The sequence below is a fragment of the Petaurus breviceps genome, unplaced genomic scaffold (genome assembly GCF_028583685.1).
Source record: "Petaurus breviceps papuanus isolate PSGF00001 unplaced genomic scaffold, PetGlider_PUasm1.0 90919, whole genome shotgun sequence".
Classification (NCBI taxonomy): domain Eukaryota; kingdom Metazoa; phylum Chordata; class Mammalia; order Diprotodontia; family Petauridae; genus Petaurus; species Petaurus breviceps.
This window is the reverse complement of record NW_027187378.1, coordinates 23,558,777-23,582,658: the sequence shown is the minus strand read 5'-3', so window position 1 is coordinate 23,582,658 and position 23,882 is coordinate 23,558,777. Positions and strand designations below refer to the sequence as shown.

Below are 23,882 nucleotides of genomic sequence, written 5' to 3'. Positions count from 1 at the left end.
TTATCCAAGTAACTGATAAAAAAGCGTAGTGCACTTTACTGTAGACATTGTCAAGTTGATATTGAACCATTAACTACTACTCTTTCAGTCTAGATATTAAACTAATTTTGAATGCATCTAATTATATTATCATCAATTAATCTGGGCAGCTTGGTGCTTTTTGTAGGTTCTTACATATCTTGAGCATCAAGTCTCTGTTAATTATTTTTGTTATGTCATTTCCAGTGCAAAGTTCATTCTCCTTGACAGAACACAAGCAAAATGACAGTGGTACTGCTCAGACTTCTTTCTCTTGTTGGTATCATCTTTGCACCCACCCCAAGCAGAGGACCTCTCTCTAATGTTCCTTTTTTTTGGATCCCATGATGGTTTTAAAGGATACTTTTGTGTTGTTGTTCATAACTTTCTTTGCCAGTGTAAGCTCACTCTGATGATATTTTTTGCAAGGCTGTGTCATCATGCCCTCATATACATTCTTTGTTACCTTAATTTGCCAGTATCTGTATATTCCTTTATTTTTTTTATCAAATGCTTTATTTACTTCTAGTTTACATCATTCATTTCTGCAAGATTTTGAGTTACAAATTTTCTCTGTTTTTCCCCTAAGACTGACTATATTTCCCTCCCTCCTATCCCACCTCCCACTTGTTCTATTCTCTACTTTGATCCTATTCCTTTTCAAAAGTGGGTGCTTCTAACTTCCTTCCCCCCATCCTGCCCTCCCTAGGTTCTATCATCCCCCCTCTCATCCCCTTCCCCCCTACTTTCCTGTAGGGTGAGATACCCTATTTAGTGTATATGTCATTCCCTCCCTAAGTCAAATTCAATGAGAATAAGGTTGACCCATTCCCTTTTGACTTCTTGTTCTTCTCCTCCATTGTAACCATTTTCCCTTGCCTCTTCTATATGAGATAGTTTATCCCATTCTGTCACTCCCCATCTCCTCTCATTATATTCCTCTCACCTCTTAATTTCACCTTTTAAGTATCATTCCTTCCTATTAAATTGGTCCTGTGCCCTCTATCTATGTATACCTGTACACATATATGCACACATTCACATATGCATTCATATGCCCATATTCCCTCCTATATATGTATATATATATACACACACACACATTTCTTTCCCTTCAACTATTCTCATACTGAGAAAAGTTTCATAAGTTACAATTATTGTTTTTCCATGTAGGAATGTTAATAGTTCAACTTTGATAAGTTCCTTATGATTTCTTTTCCCTGTTTACCTTCTCATGCTTCTCTTGCTTCTTGTATCTGAATGTCAAATTTTCTATTCAACTCTGGTTTTTTCATCAAGAATTCTTGAAAGCCCTCTATTCCACTGAATGACCATATTTTCCCCTGAAACATGATCCTCAGTTTTGCTGGGTAGGTGATTCTTGGTTTTAATCCTAGCTCCTTTGACCTCCAGAATATCACATTCCAAGCCCTTTGATCCCTCAGTTTAGAACCTGCCAGATCCTGTGTTATCCTGATTATGTTTCCACAGTATCCAAATTGTTTCTTCCTGACTGCTTGTAATATTTTCTCCTTGATCTGGGAATTCCAGAACCTGGCTATAACATTCTTAGGAATTTTCTTTTTGGGATCTTTTTTCAAGAGGTGATCAGTGGATTCTTTCAACCTCTATTTTGCCCTCTGGTTCTAAAACATCAGGGCAATTTTCCTTGAGAATTTCTTTAAGGATGATTTCTAGGTTCTTTTTTTGATCATGGCTTTCAGGTAGTCCAATAATTTTAAAATTATCTCTCCTGGATCTATTTTCCATGTGAGTGGTTTTCCCAATGAGATATTTCACATTGCCTTCTATTTTTTCATTTGTTTTTATCTGTTTAATAGTATTTTGATTTCCCATAAAGTCACTAGCTTCCATTCGCTCCAATCTAATTCTGAAGGAATGATTCTCTTCAGTGAGCTTTTGAGATTCTTTTTCAATTTGGCAAGTTTGACTTTTTAAGGCATTCTTTTCCTCTTTGGCTTTTTGAGCCTCTTTTGCCATTTGAGTTAGTCTATTTTTTAAGGTGTTATTTTCTTCAGTCAGGTTGTTGACTCTCTTTTCATGATTTTCTTGCATCATTCTCATTTCTCTTCCCAGTTTTTCCTCTACTTCTCTTATTTGGTTTTCAAAATCCTTCTTAAGCTCCTCTATGGTCTGTAAGTAGCTTATTCTTTTCTTGGAAGCTTCTGGTGCAGGAGTTCTGACTTCATTGTCTTCCTCCTGTTCCATGCTTTGATCTTTTTTGTCCCCAAAATAGGAGTGTAAAGTTGGGTTGCTCTACTTGCTTTGCTTCCCTCGTTTGCTCATGTTGCCACTCAATTACTTGACTTTTGAGCTTTTTGCCACAGTAGGACTCTGCTACCAAATAGCTGGGGTTTTCTCAGCTTCTGAAGGTATTAGTTGGGTGCCCTCTCTGAAGCCTCCACAGACTCTGGCAAGCTGGTCACACACCCTAGGACCTCCACCCTAGATAGCAATTCAGATCCAAGCAGGTTAAAGCAAGAGCGATTACCCCTCACACTGGTTGCTTGGTCCCCCTACAATCTGCAGGCCAGGAGCTGAAGCTGCCAGATGGCAATGGCTGCATGGCCGTGGCACCTCACCAGCTTCTCCCTCTGGGGATAAAGGCCAGACCACACTCATGAACTACTGGATCCCAAAGTCCACACTGCAGTGATCTCTCACTTTGTCCTTAGCATCTATGGGTTGATGATTCTGGAAACTGCCACAGCTGCTGGTGATCTGAAGTCCCTCCAGCCCAGGGCTGGTCAGGCCTCCCTCAGGCTAAAACCTCTGGCTTGAGCAGGGCTGGGCTCGGCTCCCAGAGTGCTGCACTGGCCGCTTCTTGCCAGCCTGCTGGGCTGTCCTCAATGGGAGGTTAGCTTCTCTATGTCATTTTGTGGGTTCTGTAGCTCCAACGTTTGTTCAGAGTCACCTTTTACATGAATTGGAGGAGGTAGAAGCCAGAGTCCCAAGGAAGTCCTGTTTCTACTCCACCATCTTGACTCTGCCCCCATCTGTACATTCTTTTAAAAAAATCTGATTTGGTTACTGAATTCTTTGTATATCCACATTGGTCTCTTAGGCAACTGCCATTTTCTTATTATAATTATATCCTTTGGTGTCTTTGAAATTTTATTCTTGAGAATTTACCTTCTCTACTGAGCTTATAACCCTTTATTATTTTATACTGTGAAATCTTACTTATCCTTCTTCCAAACCCTTTGAAATATGCTTTCCCCAAACCTAGAGTGCTTGTTACCCAAGCACCTGTAATCTGATTTCTTGTTCTTCTCTATTACAAGATCTAGGAGACAGTAGTAACTTTCCGTCAAAGATCCTATCATTTCTACCGCAGCCACCAATCCCCTCCTGGGATTCCAGAATAGAATTTCCCCTTGTTGTTGGTTCTTCCATCTTTTGCAGGATGAAGTTATCATTAAGACAAGTCAAGAAATGATTAGTTTCTCAGATTTTAGCAGAAAGAGAACACCAGCAGATGTCTAGGACAGTTTGGTGGCATAGGAGATATGGCACTGGGCATGGATGCATCTCTTCCCATCAAGATCTACTCCTTATTTCCTAAACTTTGGGCATTCATGTAGACATGTTAATAGCAAGTTCTGGTGCTAAGATGTTTCCATTGTGAGTCATCCTTTGAGCCAGAGCAGCAGAGCAGAGCCTCCCAAACAGCTCATTGCCCTTCAAGGGCATGGATTTCATTTTTCAAGCAGTTCAATTCTCCCTCCCTTTGGAGAGGCCTGTTTTTCTATTTAAGTTCCAGATTGCCATTGGTGGCCACCCGGGAAAAGGAAAAGTAATAATATGTTGGTGTTTTGTTCCTTTTGCTGCCTGGGGTACCTTCCATTTCTCGGTTTTATTTCTAGAAGTATCTACAGATTTAGATTCTGTGCCAGGCTTATAACAATTCAATAACTATTCCCCTTTCTTATTTGACTGACCCCCTGAGTCCCTAACCTCAGTTATATAAAATGTTTCTCCTCATAGGAAAGGAGAATCCAGTCTCTCTCCTTCCCCCTCTTATCTATAAACATTAGCTATGGTGTAATACACAGCTTTGAATTTCAATTTATCAACAATTTATTATATTTGCCACCTTAAGAAACTCAGTAAATGTTTAGCACAAAAGTTAATGCTTCTCAAACCCAGAGGGGAGTTAAAAGCAGTGGGTTAAAGTGAGTAAATGACTTATATTTGTCTCTCTAGGGGGAGAAGGAAAGAAGGGAGAAGAGAAGGTCATTAGTTTCTTTTCCCAGTTAAATTGATCCAGTAGTAGTTGAGGATTCGTTTATACCACAGTTTGTGTTAAAATGGACTCACCACCTTGGCTCAGGAGTTTATAACCTCTTGTCTATTTTCCATGACCTCACTCTCCCATTTTTTACTTGAAATGGTATCTAGTTTCTCCTTCCTACTCATTGGTCTTCCTGTCTCCTATATTCAATTCCCTTCCCCAAAGTTAGCATCAGTGGCATTCTGGGGAGTCTGAAAAGCTTCAGGAAATTAAGAACAGGACTCTTGGCCAGTAGATAATCCTTAACCCTCCACCTCCCACTCCATCTCCCTTTCTTCAGTATCTAAGCCAAGTTTCAAAATGAGACATTTTTAGACATGGACAATATAGGAATTTGTTTCATTTGATTATACATATTTATTTTAGGGTCTTTTTTTCCTTATTTCTTTTTTTCTTTAATTGGGGGCAGGATATGAGAGGGGGGAGAAAAGAAATGTTTGTTAATATAAAAAATTTAAATTTTAAAAAGAGGTACTACCGAGATATTTGAGATGAAGCTTTATTATTGACGCCTTTCTTGAATTTGGTCTCCTGTGACCCTATTACTATTCTTCCTTCATCATAGCTACTCTCTAAGATATTTAGCTTGGGATATATAAAAAGGCAATCTTCTTCCTCTCCCATTCTTTTTAGTTTAAAATGCTTTTGATTAGATTTGAAAGACACTCAGAAATTTGTCCTTACAAACCTTTACTAGGTATGTTTCACCCTGATCAAGAATTTTGAATAGGGAAAGGCCTATTTGGAACTATCCTTTAGGAAAATTAATCTAGTTGTGGTAGGTCAGAAAAAGACTAGAATCCAATATTCTTGGCATTTACAATATGAGAGCCATTGTGACATAGTGGATGAGAGCTGGCCATAAAATCAGGAAGACCTAGGTTTAAGTCTTTCCTCAATACAGACTAGTTGAGTGACCATGAGTGATCTAATCTCTCAATGTCTAGGAAGATTTCTTCATTGTAGGCAAATGATCCATCTGCATCAATGGGGGAAATTAGCCTACTTGGAGTTCTCCATATTGATGAAAGGACATGTGTGGAAACAAACAAAAAAAAAAACAACAAAAATTAGATCAATATAAAATTTTTAACAAAAGCAAATTTAATGTTTCTGAGGATTGCTATTTGCTTTTTAGGCTAAAATTATGTCATAATTTTTTGAGAATGAGATTTCTGATTTGTGAGACTGCTATTTAATCAGTATTGGGGATTTCTTCAACTTTGATAGATAACTATGGTAGATAGTTGAAACTGTGGGTTTTTTCCCATTTCTGGGGAAGATTAGGAGAAGGCACAGCAACTTGTAAAAACAGTTGGCTTTTTTATCTTAGGTGATCAGTCAACAAACATTAATTAAGCAGCTACTATGTAGCAGCACTATCCTAAGTAATGAGGATACAAAGAAAGGTTTTTACCCCTGCCCATAGGGAGTGAGATCTGATGGGGGACACAAACTGTGAACAAACAATACACACTCAAGGAGGAGGAAGACTGAGAAAAGGCCTTTACATTTGTCCACTGAGTTTACTAGTAACAGTGGAGAGAGCAGTTTTAGGTGAATGATGAACTTACAAGTCAGACTGAAGAATTTTAAGAAAGGAGTGAAAGGGGCGGCAGAGTCAAGATGGCAGAGTAGAAGCAGGACCTCCCAGCTGCTCCAGGTTCCACCTTCCTCAATCCATGTAAAAAGGGGACTCTATACAAACTTTGGAGCTGCAGGACCCGCAAAATGACACAGAGAAGCTAACCTCCCTCTGAGGACAGCACGGCAGGCTGGCAGGAATCAGTTAGCACAGTACTCTGGGAGCCGAGCCCAGCCCCACACGAGGCTTTAGACGCAGGGTGGGCCTAACCAGCAGCTGTCTGGAAGCACTCCAGATCAGCAGCAGCTGTGGCCCTTTCCAGATTTATCAACACATAGATATAAATGAGAGGTCAGTGCAGTCTGGACTTTGGGACCAGTAAGTGGGAGTGTGTGGCTTTTGCCCTCCTGGGCGAGAAGCCGCTGAAATGCCAGCACAGCCAGCCAGAGCCACATGGCAGCTTGAGCTCCTGGCCTGCAGAGTGTAGGGGGACCAAGCACCAGTCTGAGGGGTAATCGCTCTTGCTTTAACCTGCTTGGATCTGGATTGCAGTCTAGGGTGGAGGTCCTGGGGTGTGTGTCCAGCTTGCCAGAGCATGTGGGGACCTTAGATAGGGCACCCATTTAATACCTCTGGCAGCTGAGAAAACTCCAGCGTTTGGAAAGAAAGCTCCCCTATCTGGTGGCAGAGTCCTACTGTGGCAAAAAGCCCAGGGGTCAAGTGACTGAGGGGCAACATGACCAGGCAAAGGAAACAAAGCAGACAGAAGATTCCAACATTAGACTCCTATTTGGGGGACAAAAAGGATCAAAGCATGGAACAAGAGGAAGACAGTGAAGTCGGAACTCCTGCACCAAAAGCTTCAAAGGCAAATACAAGCTGTTACAAGCCAAAGAGGACCTTAAGAAGCAGAAAAGAGAAGTGGAGGAAAAATTGAAAAGAGAAATGAGAATGATGCAAGAAAATTACGAAATGAGAGTGAACAGCCTGACTGAGGAAAATCATACCTTAAAAAATAGACTAACTCAAATGGCAAAAGAGGCTCAAAAAGTCATTGAGGAGAAGAATGCCTTAAAAAGCTGAATTTGCAGATGGAAAAAGAATCTCAAAAGCTCAATGAGGAGAATCGTTGCTTCAGAATTAGATTGGAGCAAATGGAAGCTAATGACTTTATGAGAAATCAAGATGCTGTTAAACAGATCCAAACAAATGAAAGAATAGAAGGCAATGTGAAATATCTCATGGGAAAAACCACTGACCTGGAAAATAGATCCAGGAGAGATAATTTAAAAATTATTGGACTACCTGAAAGCCATGATCAAAGTAAGAACCTAGAAATCATCCTGCAGGAAGTTCTCAAAGAAAACTGCCCTGATGTTTTAGAACCAGAGGGCAAAATAGAGGTTGAAAGAATCCACCGATCACCTCCTGAAAAAAGATCCCCAAAAGAAAACTCCTAGGAATATTCTAGCCAGGTTTCAGAATTCCCAGTTGAAGGAGAAAATATTACAAGCAGCCAGGAAGAAACAATTTGAATATTGTGGAAACACAATCAGGATAACCCAGGATCTGGCAGCTTCTACACTGAGGGATCAAAGGGCTTGGAATATGATATTCCAGAGGTCAAAGGAGCTGGGATTAAAACCAAGAATCACCTACCCAGCAAAACTGAGTATCATGTTTCAGGGGAAAATATGGTCATTCAGTGGAATGGAGGACTTTTAAGCATTCTTGATGAAAAAACCAGAGTTGAATAGAAAATTTGACATTCAGATACAAGAAGCAAGAGAAGCATGAGAAGGTAAACAGGGAAAAGAAATCATAAGGAACTTATCAAAGTTGAACTATTTTTTTTAAAGCAATCAGGGTTGAGTGGCTTGCTCGGGGTTACACGGCCAGTTGTTGTTTCTGGGTGTGGTGATGAGTGTCTGGGCCCGGATTTGATCCGGGTCATTCCGGCACTGGGGCCGGTGCTCTTGCTCGCTGAGCCACCTGGCCAAAGTTGAACTATTAACATTCCTACATGGAAAAACAATAATTGTAACTTATGAAACTTTTCTCAGTAGTTGCAGGGATTAGAAATGTGTATATATATATGTGTATATATATATATGTCTATATGAGGGTATCCGGGCATATGAATACATATGTGAATGTGTGTGTATACGTTTACAGGTATACATAGATAGAGGGCACGGGACCAATTTAACAGGAAGGGATGATACTTAAAAGGTGAAATTAAGAGGTGAGAGGAATATAATGAGAGGAGATGGGGAGAGACAGAGTGGGGCAAACTATCTCATACAGAAGAGGCAAGGGAAAGTGGTTACAATGGAGGGGAAGAACAGGAAGGCAAAAGGGAATGGGTCAACCTTATTACTATTGAATCTGGCTTGAGGAGGGAGGTAAATACACACTAAATAGGGGATCTCACCCTCCAGGAGAATGGGGGGGAAGGGGATGTGAGGGGGAATGATGGAAGGGAGGGCAGGCTGGGGGGGAGGGAAGTTGGAAGCACCCACTTGTGAAAAGGGACAGGATCAAAGTAGAGAATAGAACAAGTGGGAGGTGGGATAGGAGGGAGGGAAATATAGTCAGTCTTTTACAATACATCTACTATGTTATTGTTTTGCATTAGCCACGCATGTGCAACCTATACTGAACTGCTTGTCTCCCCAGTGGGGGTGGGTGGCAGGGGGGGAAGGGAATGAATCTGGAATTGAAAGTTTTAAAATCAAATATTCAAATATTAAAAAAAAGAAGCAAGAGAAGCATGAGAAGGTAAACAGGGAAAAGAAATCATAAGGAACTTATCAAAGTTGAACTATTAACATTCCTACATGGAAAAACAATAATTGTAACAGATGAAACTTTTCTCAGTAGTTGAAGGGAATAGAAATATATATATATATATATATATATGTATATATATGTCTATATATGAGGGTATATGGGCATATGAATACATATGTGAATGTGTGTATATATGTTTACAGATATACATAGATAGAGGGCACAGGACCAATTTAACAGGAAAGGATGATACTTAAAAGGTGAAACTAAGAGGTGATAGAGGAATATAATGAGAGGAGATGGGGAGAGACAGAATGGGGTAAACTATCTCATATAGAAGAGGCAAGGGAAAATGGATACAATGGAGGGGAGGAATAGGAAGGCAAAAGGGTCAACCTTATACCCATTGAATTTGGCTTGAGGAGGGAATGAAATACACACTAAATAGGATATCTCACCCTCCAGGAGAGTAGGGAGGGAAGGAGATGAGCAGGGGGATGATGGAAGGGAGGGCAGGGTGGGGGGAAAGGGAAGTTGGAAGCACCCACTTTTGAAAAGGGATGGGATCAAAGCAGAGAATAGAACAAGTGGGAGGGGGGATAGGAGGGAGGGAAATATAGTCAGTCTTTTACAATATATCTACTATGTTATTGTTTTGCATTAGCCATACATGTACAACCTATACTGAACTGCTTATCTTCCCAGTAAGGGTGGGTGACAAGGGAGGAAGGGAATGAATCTGGAATTCAAAGTTTTAAAATCAAATACTCAAATATATATTATTAATACTATTTTACATGTAAATAATTACAATGTATTACATACATGTAATATGTAAGATATACAGGCACTAGGGCATAGAGAGCCACTGGAAAAGTCAAAAGGGATATGGGAGAAAATATGGGAGAGAGTAGATTGGAGGAGAGGACATCCTGTGGGACTGCTATTTTGGGGCAGTGGGTAGGGGAAAAACAGGAAGAAAATTTGTAACTCAAAATCTGGCGGAAATGAATGATGTAAATCAGAAGTTAATAAAGCATTTGAAAATAAAAAGGAGTGAAAGGGAAATGGAGGCACATGTTGTGGGTGGCTTTTCCAAGGAGTTTATCCACAAAAGAGAGGCGAGATTTAGGATGATAGCTACTATCTCTGTGTGTAGCTATGGTCATGGGAAATTAGTAAGTTTAGGAACTGGGAATTTAGAGTGTTTAAGGGAGTATCAATATGAAAGTATGAGGGCAGGAGTTAAGGAGGAGAGAAAGACTGAGCCAGGCACTGAAATCATTGAGGAAGGAAGAAGAGCATCTTGGAGACAACAGCCACCAGAATATTGATTGGCTAATAAAATGTGGATTTTATCTCAAAAGAGGAGGAGTTACTGAGGGATGATGGTAGAGGGAGAACCCAGAAATGGCAATGGGGAGCAAGGAATATTCTGCTAGTGAGTCAGAGTATGAATGAAATTGTTACCAGTGCTTGAACAAGTAGCTAGGGAACACATTCTTTACTTTCAATGTTAAGACAATCTCATTTATATCCTTTTGAAATCTTTAGGACCTCTTGCTGGCTGCTGCCTACGTTTATGATGCCCAATACAATAGAAATATTCCATTTGAAACTTCGCCTCAAGCTATCAGGTAATGAATGGTGTGTATTTTTATGTATATATTTTCTCTGGATCTTAAGTGCTTACATAGTACTGAAAAAACATTCCTCGGTGCTGCCAGGTGGCTCAGCGAGTAAGAGCACCAGCTCCAGTGTTGGGATGACCTGGATCAAATCCGGGCTCAGATACTTAGCACCACACCCAGAAATAACTGGCTGTGTAACCTTGAGCAAGTTACTTAACCCCTATTGCTTATAAAAAAAAAAGAAAAAACATTCCTTTTCATAGTTTTCTTGAATTTCATTTCTTTCTTTTTTGTTTGCTTTTTGGAGGGGGGAAGGTAGAGAAATTGGGGTTGTGATTTGCCCAGGGTCAGATGGCTAGCTTTTTGTGTCTGAGCCCAGAGTTGAACTCAGGTCCCCCTGATTCCAGGGCCAGTGCTCTATTCACTGCACCACCTAGCTGCCCCCATTTATTTCATTTCAACAAGCATTTATTAATTGTTTACTATTTAGGCATTTGGGGATATAAAAACAAAAGTGAAGCATTTTCTATTCTCAAGGTCCTTAGAGTCTACTCAGGAGATAGACATGTACAGATAAGTAAATACAAAATAATTTGAGGAGAGAGAAAAAGAGCTATCAACTTTCAATTGGGAATATCAGGAATAATCTCCCATAAGAAGTAGGGCTGGACCCAAACCTTGAAGGAAGTTAGGGATTCTAAGAGGCAAAGATAAACATTTGTGGCATTGGAGCTAGCTTGTGCAAAGGCATGAAGGCAAAAGACAAAATATTGAGTCTGGGGAATAATTTCTGTTTGATAGGAATGTTGAATACTTGATAGGGAATAATATGAAATAAATCTGGAGAGGTAGGTAGGAGTCAACTCATGAAGGACTTTATCCCCTTTTTCCAGTTTTACTGTAATGTACCAGAATCTTATTAGCACAGAATGATGTTTAATAAATTACAATATAGAAAACCTTTTTTAAAAAATAAAAATTATCTCCATCTGCTAATTTGTTCACAACTTGGAATGTGGCTTAAAAATACTTTCAGAAAATCCTGTGTGTCTTTTTCTACCTTACTCCCTATCACATACTCTTTGATTCAGTGATACTGGCCTCATGGCTGTTCCTTAGAGAAGACACTCCATCTCTCAGTTCTAGGTATTTTCTCTGGCTCTCCCCCATGCCTGGAATGCTCTTCCTCTTCCACTCCAGCTAATGACCTCCATGACTTCCTACAAGTCCCAACTAAAATCTTACCTTCTACAGGAAGCCTTCCCCGACTCTTCTTAATTCCACTTCCTCCCCCCTGCTAATTATTTTCTATTTATCTTGCATATAACTTGCTTCATATGTATTTGTGTACATGTTGTGTCCCTCATTAGGTTGTGAATTTCTTGCAGTTAGAGACTGACTTTTGCTTCTTTCTGTATCCCCAGAACTTAGCACAGTGCCTGGCACATGGGTGCTAGGTGAATTGATTAATTCATTAACCAGATGTTCTTTAAAAAGCCCAGATCATAGTATATTTACATATATACATACATTATATATACATGTTTATTTATGTATGTGCACACAATAAATTAGAAGGGTACATAGAATAATTTCTAGTGATTCCCAAATTTAGGTCATGTCCTTAGCAAACATGCTTTTCCTTAGACAACAAATTAGACGTGGAGAAATAAGTAGCAGGGATGGTCAGCTTAAGAAAGCCATGCAAACTGGAAAAAGCTCGAGGTCTTGTATGGTTCTGTTTTCAAAAATTGTTTGTTTTTTTTTTTTTGCAATTATCAAGTCTTTATTCGTTCTCCTTCCCATATTACCCTCCCCACTCCAAATCTGGGGAATACAAAGAACAAAATCCTGTAACTGATAAACATAGACAAGCAAAGAAAATTCCCATATTGGTCTCAAAAACGTGTCTCTCATTCTTCATATTAGTCTATCATCTCTCTATTCAGTAGGTGGGGAGCATTCTTTATCACCAGTCCTGTGAAATCATGATTGGTAATGGCCTTGATTAGAATTCTTGAAACTTTTTAAAATTGTTTATTTTTGTCATGTTGAAGTTTTAGCATAAATTGTTTTTCTTTTCATTCAAGTCTTTTCAGGTTTCTCTGAAACTGCCTTTTTTACTACACAATCATATGCCATCATTCCTCAAATGATAGGCACACTCTTAGTTTCCAGTTCTTTGTTACCACAAAAGAGTTGCTATAAATATTTTTTATTTATAGGACTTTTCTCTCTGTCTTTGTTGTTCTTGGGGTATGAGCCTAATAATGGTATTTCTGGGTCAAAAACTGCACAGTTAATAACTTTTTGGAAATAGTTCCAAATTCCTTTCCAGAATAGTTGGACCAATTCACAGCTCCATCAACAATGCAATTAACATACCCTGTTTTTCCACAGTCTCTTCAATATTTTTATTTTCCTTTTTTTGTCAACTTTGCCAATCTGATGGATATGAGATGGAATCTGAGTTGCTTTAACATTCATTTCTCTAATTATTAGTAATTTGAAGCATTTTATGTGACTACAGATAGTTTTAATTTCTTCCCTTGAGAATTTCCTGTTCATACCCTTTGATAACTTTTCAATTGGAGAATGACTCTTATTTTTATAAATATAATCAATTCCTCAAATACATATATACACAAATGTATATATGTATGTACATATGTATATATATCTTTATTAGAAAAACTTGTTGCGAAGGTTTTTTATATAGTTTTGTTTCCTTTTTACTTTTGCCTACATTTAGATTTTTTTATAAACTCTTTTTTATTTTATGTAATCAAATTATCAGTGTAATCAAATGATCCTCTCTATCCCCTGTTGAATCATAAATTCTTCCCCTATTCCATAGATTTGTTCATCATATTTGCTTATAATGTAACCTTTTATGTCTAGGTCATATACTCATTTGCAGTTTTTCTTGGTGCATAGTGTGAGGTATTGGTCTAAAGTTGACTTTTGCTGGACTTCTCTACAGTTTTCCCAGAGGTTTTTTGTCGAATAGTGAGTCCTTATCCCAGTAGTTGGGGTCTTCTTGTTTGTCAAACATTTGGCTCCTAGGTTTATTTGCTTCAGTATGTTGTTTACTTAATCTGTCCACTGATAGACATCTCTATTTTTTAAGCAGTACCAAATTATTTTGATGATTACTGTTTTGTAGTATAGTTTGAGACTGGCTACTACTAGGCCCCTTTCCTACCCATTTGTTTCATTATTTCCAGTCAATGAACAAGCATTTATCAAATGTTTGCCATGTGCCAGGCAACATATTAAATGCTGGGAATAAAAGCAGGAAGAAAGACAACCCCATGCCCTCTAGGAGACTACATTCTAATGGGAAAAGAAACACATAAAAGAAAACTGAAAATGAGTTTGAGGAGAATGAAAGTGGAGGTGGTTACAGGGATGGTAAAGAAAGTCCAGGGGGCAGCTAGGTGGTGGAGTGGATTGAGCACTGGTCCTGAAGTCAGGAGAATCTGATTTCAAATCCAGCTCAGATACTTAACTAACTGTGTGACCCGAGGCAAGTCAGTTAGCCCCAATTGCCTAAAAAAAAAAGTCCAGAGTGAAGTCTAGAGAGGAATGAAAACATGGGTGCCCTACTTCAATGGAGCTTCTGGGAGGAATCATCCAATGATAGAGAGAAAGACTGAAAGAGTGAAAAGTAATTCTGAAGAGTGAATTCCCTAGCTGGAATGAGCTTACAGGATGAAAAGGTTTATGGGGCATGGTAGAGAAAGTCTGGAATGACATGTAAATAGGAATCTAAATTTTCCTTGAGATTCATGACCTTTTAATTTCCTCTAGATGAATTAGTATATCACTGAATAAGTAAATAAATTTAGTTAGCATTTTCACTTTAATTATGTTGACTCAACCCACTTATAGTGGAGGACTTTATCCTAAAGTCCTAACCACAGAAGAATTTTGAGTGTGGAAGTGACACAATCAGAGATGTGTCTTAGGAATATTGTTTTTGGCAGTTATGTGGAGGATGGATTGGAGAGGGTATAGACTAGAAACAGGGAGACAAATTAAGAGGCTGTTGTAATAATCTATGTGAGAGGAGAGTGAGGTTCTGAACTAGATTGGTATCTGTGTGAATGGACAAAAAGAAACAGACCAGAATGATGTTACAGAAGTAATACCCAGAAAATCTGGCAATTGATTGGATTGTGGGAGATGGAAGAAAGAAAAGAATCAAAGAGGACTCTGAAGTTGCAAACCTGGGTACCATCATTCTTCTAGTCACTCTTGACAGAAATGGGGAAATTTGGAGGGATGATGAGTTTTAGGTGAATTTTACATTCATATACCACAACTTATTCACCTATTATTTAGGCGTCCCAATTTCCCCACATCTTCTCCAATATTTCTTTTCTTCTTCTTCTTTTTGTCACATTAGCCCATATGTGAGGTGGTACCTCAGAGTTGTTTTAATTTGCATTTCTTTAATCAATTAAAGTTCCATTTTAGATTAAGAGTTCCATTTTAGACTTGTTGAATTTGATATACCTAAGATGAATCAAATCTATGAATGACTCCTGTGAAGGTTTTTATTTGGGAAGTACATTAGATGGGGCATTTTAATTCACAAAATCCAATGTGATAGTTTGAAAGTTTTCTGTGAAAAGTATTGTCTGAAACATAGTAGATACATAGTAAGTGTTGAGTGAATTAATGGAAAATACTGTAGGAAAAGGATAGGGCATCTAATTTTAAAGGATTTCATAACTTCCTATTGATAGCTTTCTTGTCCTACTTAAGAAACTGCAGAGGAGGAAATCCATTTTCTATTAGATTTTTTGGTAAGTAAATACATTGTTTTCTTAGTTTTATTTCAAGGAGTTCTAGTCAGTGTAGGTTTTTATTCAGTCTCAAGTGGGTCTCTCACTGCAGCATAGTAGTCCTTTTATTCCTCCCTATTGATTATTTTTGTTATTCCTCTCACCAATAATTTTGAACCAGTTATTCTCTTCTCAGACCTCCTCCATCTTCTCCATTGACATTATCACATATTTTACTAAGAAAATTTTGTGTAAACTCTGTCTTTTCCTTGCTACATCTTACACCTTAACATTATCCCTCATTATCTTCTCTATTACTCCAGTCTCCGGTACGGTAGCCATAATTCTTGCTAAATCCACTTATTTTTCTTTTCTTTTTAAATTAAATTTAAATTAAATTTATTTTTAATAGAATGCTATTTCCACCCAATTATATGTAAAGACAATTTTAGCATTCATTTTTACAAGATTTTGAGTTCCAGATTTTTCTCCCTTCCTCCTTCCCCTCTGCTTTTCCTAAAATGGTAATATGGCTTTATATATATATAGGTAAAAAGGTTATATATGTGCTATCATGTAAAACCTATTTCCATATTAGTAACATTTGTAAAAGAAGAAGCAGACCAAAAGGAAAAAATCATGAAAAAATAAGTTGATAATAAGAATGAAAGAGTAAGGGGAAAAAAGCACATCTTGATCTGTATTCAGAGACCATCAGTTCTTTATCTGGATATGGATAACATTTTCCCTCATAGGTCCTTTGTAATCCTCTTGGCTCATTGTGTTGCTGAGAAAAGCTGAGTCATTAATTGTTGATCATCATTTAATGTTGCTGATACTTTGTACAATGTTTCCCTGGTTCTGCTCAATTTTACTTTGCATCAGTTTGTACAAGTCTTTCCAAGTTTTTCTGAAATCTGTCTCGCTCATCATTTCTTGTTGAACAATAGTATTCCATTACATTCATATACCACAACTTATTCAGCCATTCCCCAATTGATGGGCATATCCTCAATTTCTAATATTTTATGTAATAGAATATAATATCTAATTTCTGATATTTTTTCTGCCACAGAAAGGGCTGTTATAAATATTTTTGCACATGTAGGTCCTTTTCAATTTTTTATGTTCTCTTTGGGATACAAACGTAGTAGTGGTATTGCTGGATCAAACTGCTGAATGCACAGTTTGGTTGCCCTTTGTCATAATTCCAAATTGCTTTCCAGAATGGTTCAGTTGGATCAGTTTGCAGCTCCACCAACAGTGCATTAGTGTCCCAATTTCCCCACATCTTCTCCAACATTTCTTTTTTTAATTACATTCGTCAATATGTGAGGTGGTACCTCAGAGTTGTTTTTATTCGCATTTCTTTAATAAAAAGTGATTTAGAGCACTTCTTCATATGCCTATAGATAGCTTTGATTTCTTTGTTTGAAAACTGCCTGTTCACATCCTTTGACCATTTATGGAAAATGACTTGTATTCTTATAAATGCCTAATCTACTTGTACACTCTATATCATCATCCTGTCCCATCTTCTATAGCAGATTGCCTCCATAATCTTTCCTCTCTTTCTTTCTCTCTCCTGCCCTCCTTCCCTGCCTTTCTCACTAGTCTTCATTCTCTCCCTATCCACTAGATTCCTTCCCTGTTACCTACAAATATGTGTAAGGTTCCTCCATCCTTAAAACTCCCTCACTTGATCCTACAATTTCTTCAAGTTATCATCCTGTATGTCTCTTCCTTCTCTCAGCCAAGTTCCTAGAAAAACTGTTGGTATTCATTGCCTTCACTCTCTCTGCTCTCACTAAACTTCTCAACCTTTTGTCGTATGGCTGCTGACCTCATCATTCATATGATCATGGATTCAGAGCCGGAAAGGACCTTAGTGACCTTAGGTCCAACCCCCTCATTTAATGGAGGAGGAAACTGAAGCAGTGAAAAGTTTAACTTGTCCAGCCTACATGAGGTGTTTGAAGCAGGCATTCAGCACAGCGCCTGGCTCAGAGTAGATGCTTAATAAATGTTTATTGCCTGACTTACTTGAATCCATATCTTTCGATTACAAGTCACGCTCCTCTACACCACCCTGCTCTCACTAAAGTTATGAGTGGTCTCTTAATTTCTAAATCTGATGGCATTTTCTCACTCAGTCCTTATCCTTCTTGACCTCTACAGTATCTGATCTTGTTCATCACCCTCCCTTAGATACTCTCTCCTCACTGGATTCTTGTGACGGTGCTCTCTTTGAATTCTTCTACCTGTCTGACCTCAACTCAGTCATCACAGCTCCTAAACTTGGGCATATCTCAGGCCTCTGCCATAGTCCTCCTTATCTTACCCTCTATTCCTCTCTCAGTGATCTCTACAGCTGGACTAAATCATCACCTTTAGGTAACTGACTTCTAAATCTTCCTATCCAATCCTCATCTTTCTCCTGGGCTCTAATTTTGCATCAACTGTCTCCCTGACATCTCTACCTGCATGACTCATTGGCACCTCAAATTAGTATGTCCAAAATAGGACTCATTATCTTTCCACCTAAACCTGCCCTTCCTCCTAATTTCCCTGTTTCTCTCGAGAGCAGTACCATTTTCCCAATGTCCTCCAGGATCACAGCCCAGGAGGCTTCTTTGACTTTTCATGTCCACTTAGATGTTCAATAGACATTATTTACCAAGTCTTGTTGATTCTGCCTCCTCAATATCCCTCACTTCAGTCTCCTCTTCTTCATTCACACCATAATATAATCAGGCTCTAGGCACATCTTGTCCAGATTATTGCAATAGACTTCTTAATTGGTCTCCCAACATCCAGACTCTCCCCCTCTCCATTTTGTCCTACACAGCTGCCACACTTAAAATGTGATATACTTAAATCACTTCTGGCCAGGGAACTCTGCTTGAGAAGCTTCAGTGACTCCTGAATGACTTTAAGTTAAAATACAAACAACTCAGTTTGGTATTAAAAGTCTTTTGTAATCTGTTTCCAACTTAATTTAATTAATTACTTTTCAAGAAATAAGCATTTTTTTTCCTCTACCTCCATTCCATACCCCCATTGAGCAACAATAAGAAAGAAAAAGAAATATGTAGAAAGTCCTTTTAATACATGTGTATAGTCAAGCAGAGTCATGTCATTGGCCATGTTAAAAAATTTATGACTCATTCTACATATTGAATTCTTTCACTCCTTGGTCAGGAGGTGGGGAATTGTGATTTATCATTGCACTGATCAGAGTTCTCAAGTCTTTCAATGTTGCTTTTCTTTATAATGTTGTCATTATATAAATTCTTCTGGTTCTGATCACTACACATAGGTTTACCCAGTTTCTTTGAAATCATCCATTTTATCATTGCTTATAGTGAAACAATATTTCATTACATTTACAAACCATAATTTGTTCAGTTATTTCTTGATGGATGGGCACCTCTTTCGTTTCCAGTTTATTTCCCAGCCTTTCTTTCCAGGATGATTGCACATTAATCTCTCTCATACACTCTCTGTTTGTCATTTCTTGTATACTACATTCCAACTCCATCCTCCAAATGTCGGATGCTCTTCCTCATCACCTGTACCTCTCGGAACCCTTCGCTTAGTTCAAGAAGCACTTCCTTCAGTAGGCCTGTCCTGATTCCTCTAGTTGTCAGTGTTTATTCCCCCTGCAATCCCCAATCACTGTAGATGTTCTCAGGGGGATCTTATATCTTTTGTTTACTTAACTGCGGACACATCACTTTCTAATAGAATGTAAGCTTCTAGAGGGAAGACACTGCTTTACTTTGGTATTCCCAACACCTAGCCCAGTCCTTAGAACATAATAGATACTTAATAAATTGATTAATTGTAGATATTTTTTTATTTTTGCTTTAGTCTCTGTTGATTACTTAAAATTATATTCTTTTCAGCTTTAATTTAACCAAAATTGAATCAAGCACTATGCTTAGGGTACTGTGCTAGTGTGAGGGAAATAGAGTTTAGATAAAACATTTTCCATGTTCTAGTAGGGGAAGGAGACATGAACATTACATGACTGTAAGATGCAACATTGAAAGGTTAAGGCTTGCATTAGAGAGGTGCAGAATAAAGTGTTAGGGGAATTCTGAATGGAAAGATTATTCCCTTGGGGAGCTCAGGCCTTCCTCATGGGGCAAACAGTGTTGGAATTGGGCTTTAAAGGATGGATAGGAACTAAAAAGGTGAAGATTGTTGACTTAGACTTTTCTTTAAAGTTCACTGACATCCACATTTTATCAGTCCTTATCCTTCTTGACTCTCTAGTTAATGTGATAAATAAACCCCCCAAAATCTTTATTAAATATATACAACAAATCCTTATTACTATGTGCAAGTCACTGGGGGAAATAATGACAAAAATGAAAGATTTTTTTTCACACAAAGATGAAAAACAACAGTCTAGCAATTCCCTCTAAGAATTCATGTTATAATTCAACAATGTATTATAATGAAAAATAACCCAATTTATCTTCTCTTTGCTCAGCTTTTATGGACAGCGATTAACAAAGTACACTGGGTTTTGGAGTGCCTCCAGAATGAACACAAGCAAAACTAGTTAAGTAGCATAGTGCAGAAAGCCTTGGACTTGGAGCCTGAAAGACTTTCCTTGATTTCAGTTTCCTTATCTGTAAAATGGTTGTTGTGATTATCAAATGAGATCATGCTGGACAATCCTTAATTATTATATAAATATAATTTTATTGTTAATACAAATGTAATAGTTTTATGTGAAAAGCAAACTAATCTCAAGAGTAAAAAAAATACCATATGATATATTTTTAGAATTTACTTGTGAGCAGATATGGGGTGATTGATTCATTGAGGGGCAATATTCATTCATTTTGGCTATAAAAAAGGCAAACTTAATTTTACTTCTTAACTCTTGTGTAAAAGAAAGTCTCTTGGTGTTTTTTTCACCCTTCAATTCTGCAGAAAAGAAAGGGCAAAGAGAGTCATAGTTATAAGGGTTTTATTTTGTCAAAAATCCAAGCTAGGTCTACCAAGGAAAGAAATAAATGTTTTGGTAAAAACTTGTTTTGCTATTTATTTATAATATCCTTTATTTTCTTTTCCTTCCAGATTTTATTATCTTTACAACCACTGGGCTATGCAAATTGCCACCTACTTCTTTATTTTTCTAGATCTTTCTCTTGCTCTATTTGAGGAACCTGCTGTATATCCACTCCCTTTCCTGGTAAGTCCCAGAGATGAAAAACCAAGTAACATGAATTGCCAGAATAGTAAAATTTCTATTGTTTTTCTCAAATTTGAACAAATCTGAATTATTGATTTTATTTTTTGTCTTTCTGTTTGTGGGAAAGAAATCTTGTATTGTGAAACTGTTCTTCAAGAATAAATTCCATTCTTTTATACATATTCCATTTCCTTAGTTTTCTTCCTCTTCCCCTTTAAAAGAGAATATAAGATCTATTGGAATGTCACCAGTACATTGGGTAGAACTCCCTTTAACAGATTTACAGGAGGACATGGACAAGTGGATGAGAACCCACCAGGATAGGCAGGCATGAATGGCTTACTAATTCGCATCATAAGTGAGAGCACCCAAATAAATGAGATCAGATGCATCAGGTTTTGAAATTCTTTTGGAGCTGTTGGAAGTTGGAGGAGAAATGATGTTCTAAAGAACATTTCACTTGATGCAAACTAACAAGCCTTTTATGATGTTATAATAATGAATGTCTTTAGATCCTCTATTCCAACCACCACATTCATCTCATAATATACAAATATTCACTGTCCACTAGTATGATATGCTGCGTTTAGCTCTGCACAAAACATGGTAAAAAGATATTCTGAAGGGATCATGAAGTGGTCAGCATTCCTCTCTGCCTTGCCACTACCTAGTAAATGGTAGATATGGTTTTTCAGGCATGATCCGTAGGTCCTCGACCTCTCTGCTGCCTTGGCAGTGTTGATCACCCTTTCCTGTCTGATACTCTCTTCTCTCTAGGTTTTCAGAATACCACTTTCTCTTGGTTCTCCTCCTATCTATCTGATAGTTCCTTCTCAGTCTCTTGTGCTGGTTCCTCTTCCAGATCGTGCCTTCTAACCAGAAGTGTCTCACAGGATTCTGTCCTGGACTCCCTTCCCTTCTCCCTCTATATACTTCAGTTGGTGATTTCATCAGGTTGTTTGGATTTAATTACCATCTCTAAGCTGATGATTCTTAGATCTACCTTTCCTGCCCCCACCTCTCTGCAGACCTCCAATCTTGTATCACTAACTGCCTTTTGGAAATCTCAAACTGAGTGTCCAGGAGACATCTCAAACTTAACATGTCCAAAACTGAACTAATTATCTTTCCCTTTAACTCTCCTCCAACTCATGCCTTCCCTATCACTGTAGAGGGGAATGCTATCCTCTGAGTCCCTTAGGCTTACAACCTGGGAGTCATTCTGGATTCCTTACTAATGCTCACCCTCCCATATCCAATCTGTTGGAAACTTTTTAGATTTCACCTTTGCAACATCTAAATACTCCCCCTTCTCTCCTTCAACATGGCCACCACTCTGGTGCAGGTCCTCATCACCTCATACCTTGATTATTGCAGTAACCTGCTGGTGGATGTGCCTGGCTCAAGTCTCTCCCCACTCCAATCCATTCATTCTTCCTTCAGCTACTAAAGTGATTTTTCTAAAATGCAAATCTGATCATGTCACTCAGTAAACTCCAGTGTCTCCCTATCATCTTCAGAATTAAATACAAACTCCTCTGGCATTCAAAGTCCTTCAAAACCTAGCCCCCTCCTACCTTTCCAGTCTTCTTATACTTTCATTCCAGTGACACTGGCCTCCTTGCTATTCCATGAAGAAGTCATTCTGTCCCTGACTGGGCATTTTTTCTGGCTGTTCCCCAGTGACTGCAATGCTCTTCCTCCTCATCTCTGCCCACTGACTTCCCTGGATTCCTTTAATTCCCTGCTAAAATCTCACCTTTTACAGGAATACTTTGCCAATCTCTCATATCTAGTGCCTTCTCCCAATGAATTATTTCCTATTTATTCTGACTATAGCTTGTTTGTATATTTTTGTTTGCTTTTTGTTTCCCTCATTAAACTGTGAGCTCCTTGAAGGCAAGGACTGTCTTTGGTCTCTTTTTGTGTCTTCAGCTTTTAGCATAGTGTAGGTGACTAATGAATGTTTATTGACTGATCCTGCCAGTGACTCTGTCTTCAACCTTACAAATGTAAAATGACATTCTTAAAATTGTAACCTGGGGGACATCCTATGGAGATTAGATTTCTTTACAGTGATGGTCCTCAAACTCTTTGTTTTTAAGGATTTCTGTACATTCTTAAAAATTATTGAGGACCCCAAAGACCTTTTGTTCCTGTGGACTATATCTATTGATATTTACTATATTAGAAGTTAAAACTGCTAAATTAAAAAATGTTTATATATTAATTTTAAAACAACAATAACAAACCCACTACATTACTATATATAACATTTTAATGAAAAGTCATTATAGTTCCTAAACAAAAAAAATGTAATGAAAAGAGTAGCATTGTTTTACATATTTTTGCAAATCTAGCTTAATAGAACAGTTAGATTCTCATATCTGCCTCTACACTCAACCTGTTATGATGTGTTTTTTTGTTTGAAGAATGTGAAGAAAATCTGACCTCATGCAAATAAGTAATTAGAAAGGGTAAGAATACTTTAAAAGACAAATACTGTCTTGATGTTATTATTTTGTTTGCTTTTGTTTTTTGAGGGGGGAAGGCAAGGGGTTAAGTGACTTGTTCAAGGTCACACAGCTAGCGTGTCAAGTGTCTGAATCCGAATTTGAACTCAGGTCCTCTTGACTCCAGGGTGGGTGCTCTATTCACTGTGCCCCCTAATTGCCCCCATGTCTTGATATTATTATGAAAATAATTCTAATTTTGCAAATACACTGAAAGGGTTCCCAGACTATACTTTGAGAACCACTGCTTTATAGAATAGTCATTGTGTTTTAAAATGAAAAAATAGCACTTTCTCTGAGTTATACAAGACAGAACAGTATATCTTCACAGCTACATGTAAAAAAAGATACCTTTCTGCCTGACTTCTATTTGTTTATACTCTTTTAAAGGTAAATAGGGGAAGGACCCCAGGCAAACATGTATGGTTTCTTAAATTTGCCTCCTGACTTTTTTATTTTCTTCCTCCCTTTTATCAATAACTTCTCCTACTTCCACGTTCCCTACCTCTGCACCCCTGTTCAGGTCCCAATGACATCCCATTCTTCTTATTCCCTTTTGCCTATCAAAACAGCAGGAAAGGATGTGATCACTCAGTCACTCAGCTGTCTTTGTAGGGCTCTGATAGCCTGACATAGCTCTTTGTTTGCTTCCCAAGATGATTTAGTAAACCCTTTCCTGTTTTGAGGAGGAAAAATGGGCAGAAAGAGCTACTTCAGAACATCAACATCCTGGAAAAACAGCTGTATAAACTGCCTTTGGTATGAATGAGTTTGTCATGTCTTAATAATTCTGAAACTTTTTTTCAACGTGCAGAATTTTGTTTTATTCAGAATGAGCCTGAGTGCATAACATATAAAATGATCTATTATTTCTCTTTTAAAAGTCATTAATACAATACAGTTAGTGGTAATTCTGTTCTAGGAAATAGGGATTCTTGTGGCCAGACTCACAGTCTTGTACTCTATCCAATACTCTAGTCCACTCCCAATAGGTGATCTCCATTTCGCCTTTAATTCTGTAT

General features: G+C 38.0%; 1 protein-coding gene across 3 annotated transcripts in view; it reads left to right on the top strand.

The window, feature by feature from the left end:
• LOC138151969 (two pore channel protein 2-like) overlaps positions 1 to 23,882 on the top strand; it is a 68,504-nt gene that overhangs the window by 5,762 nt on the left and 38,860 nt on the right. Inside the window, exons 2-3 of one of the 3 annotated variants that reach the window (XM_069075568.1) lie at positions 10,266 to 10,348; positions 20,233 to 20,347. The exons of 1 other annotated variant lie outside the window; for it this stretch is intronic. In XM_069075568.1, coding sequence (XP_068931669.1) covers positions 10,266 to 10,348; positions 20,233 to 20,347 — 198 coding nt within the window. Of the gene's footprint in view, positions 1 to 10,265; positions 10,359 to 20,232; positions 20,348 to 23,882 lie in introns of all 3 variants that reach the window. One more of the 3 variants, XM_069075570.1, reaches the window with a different exon arrangement.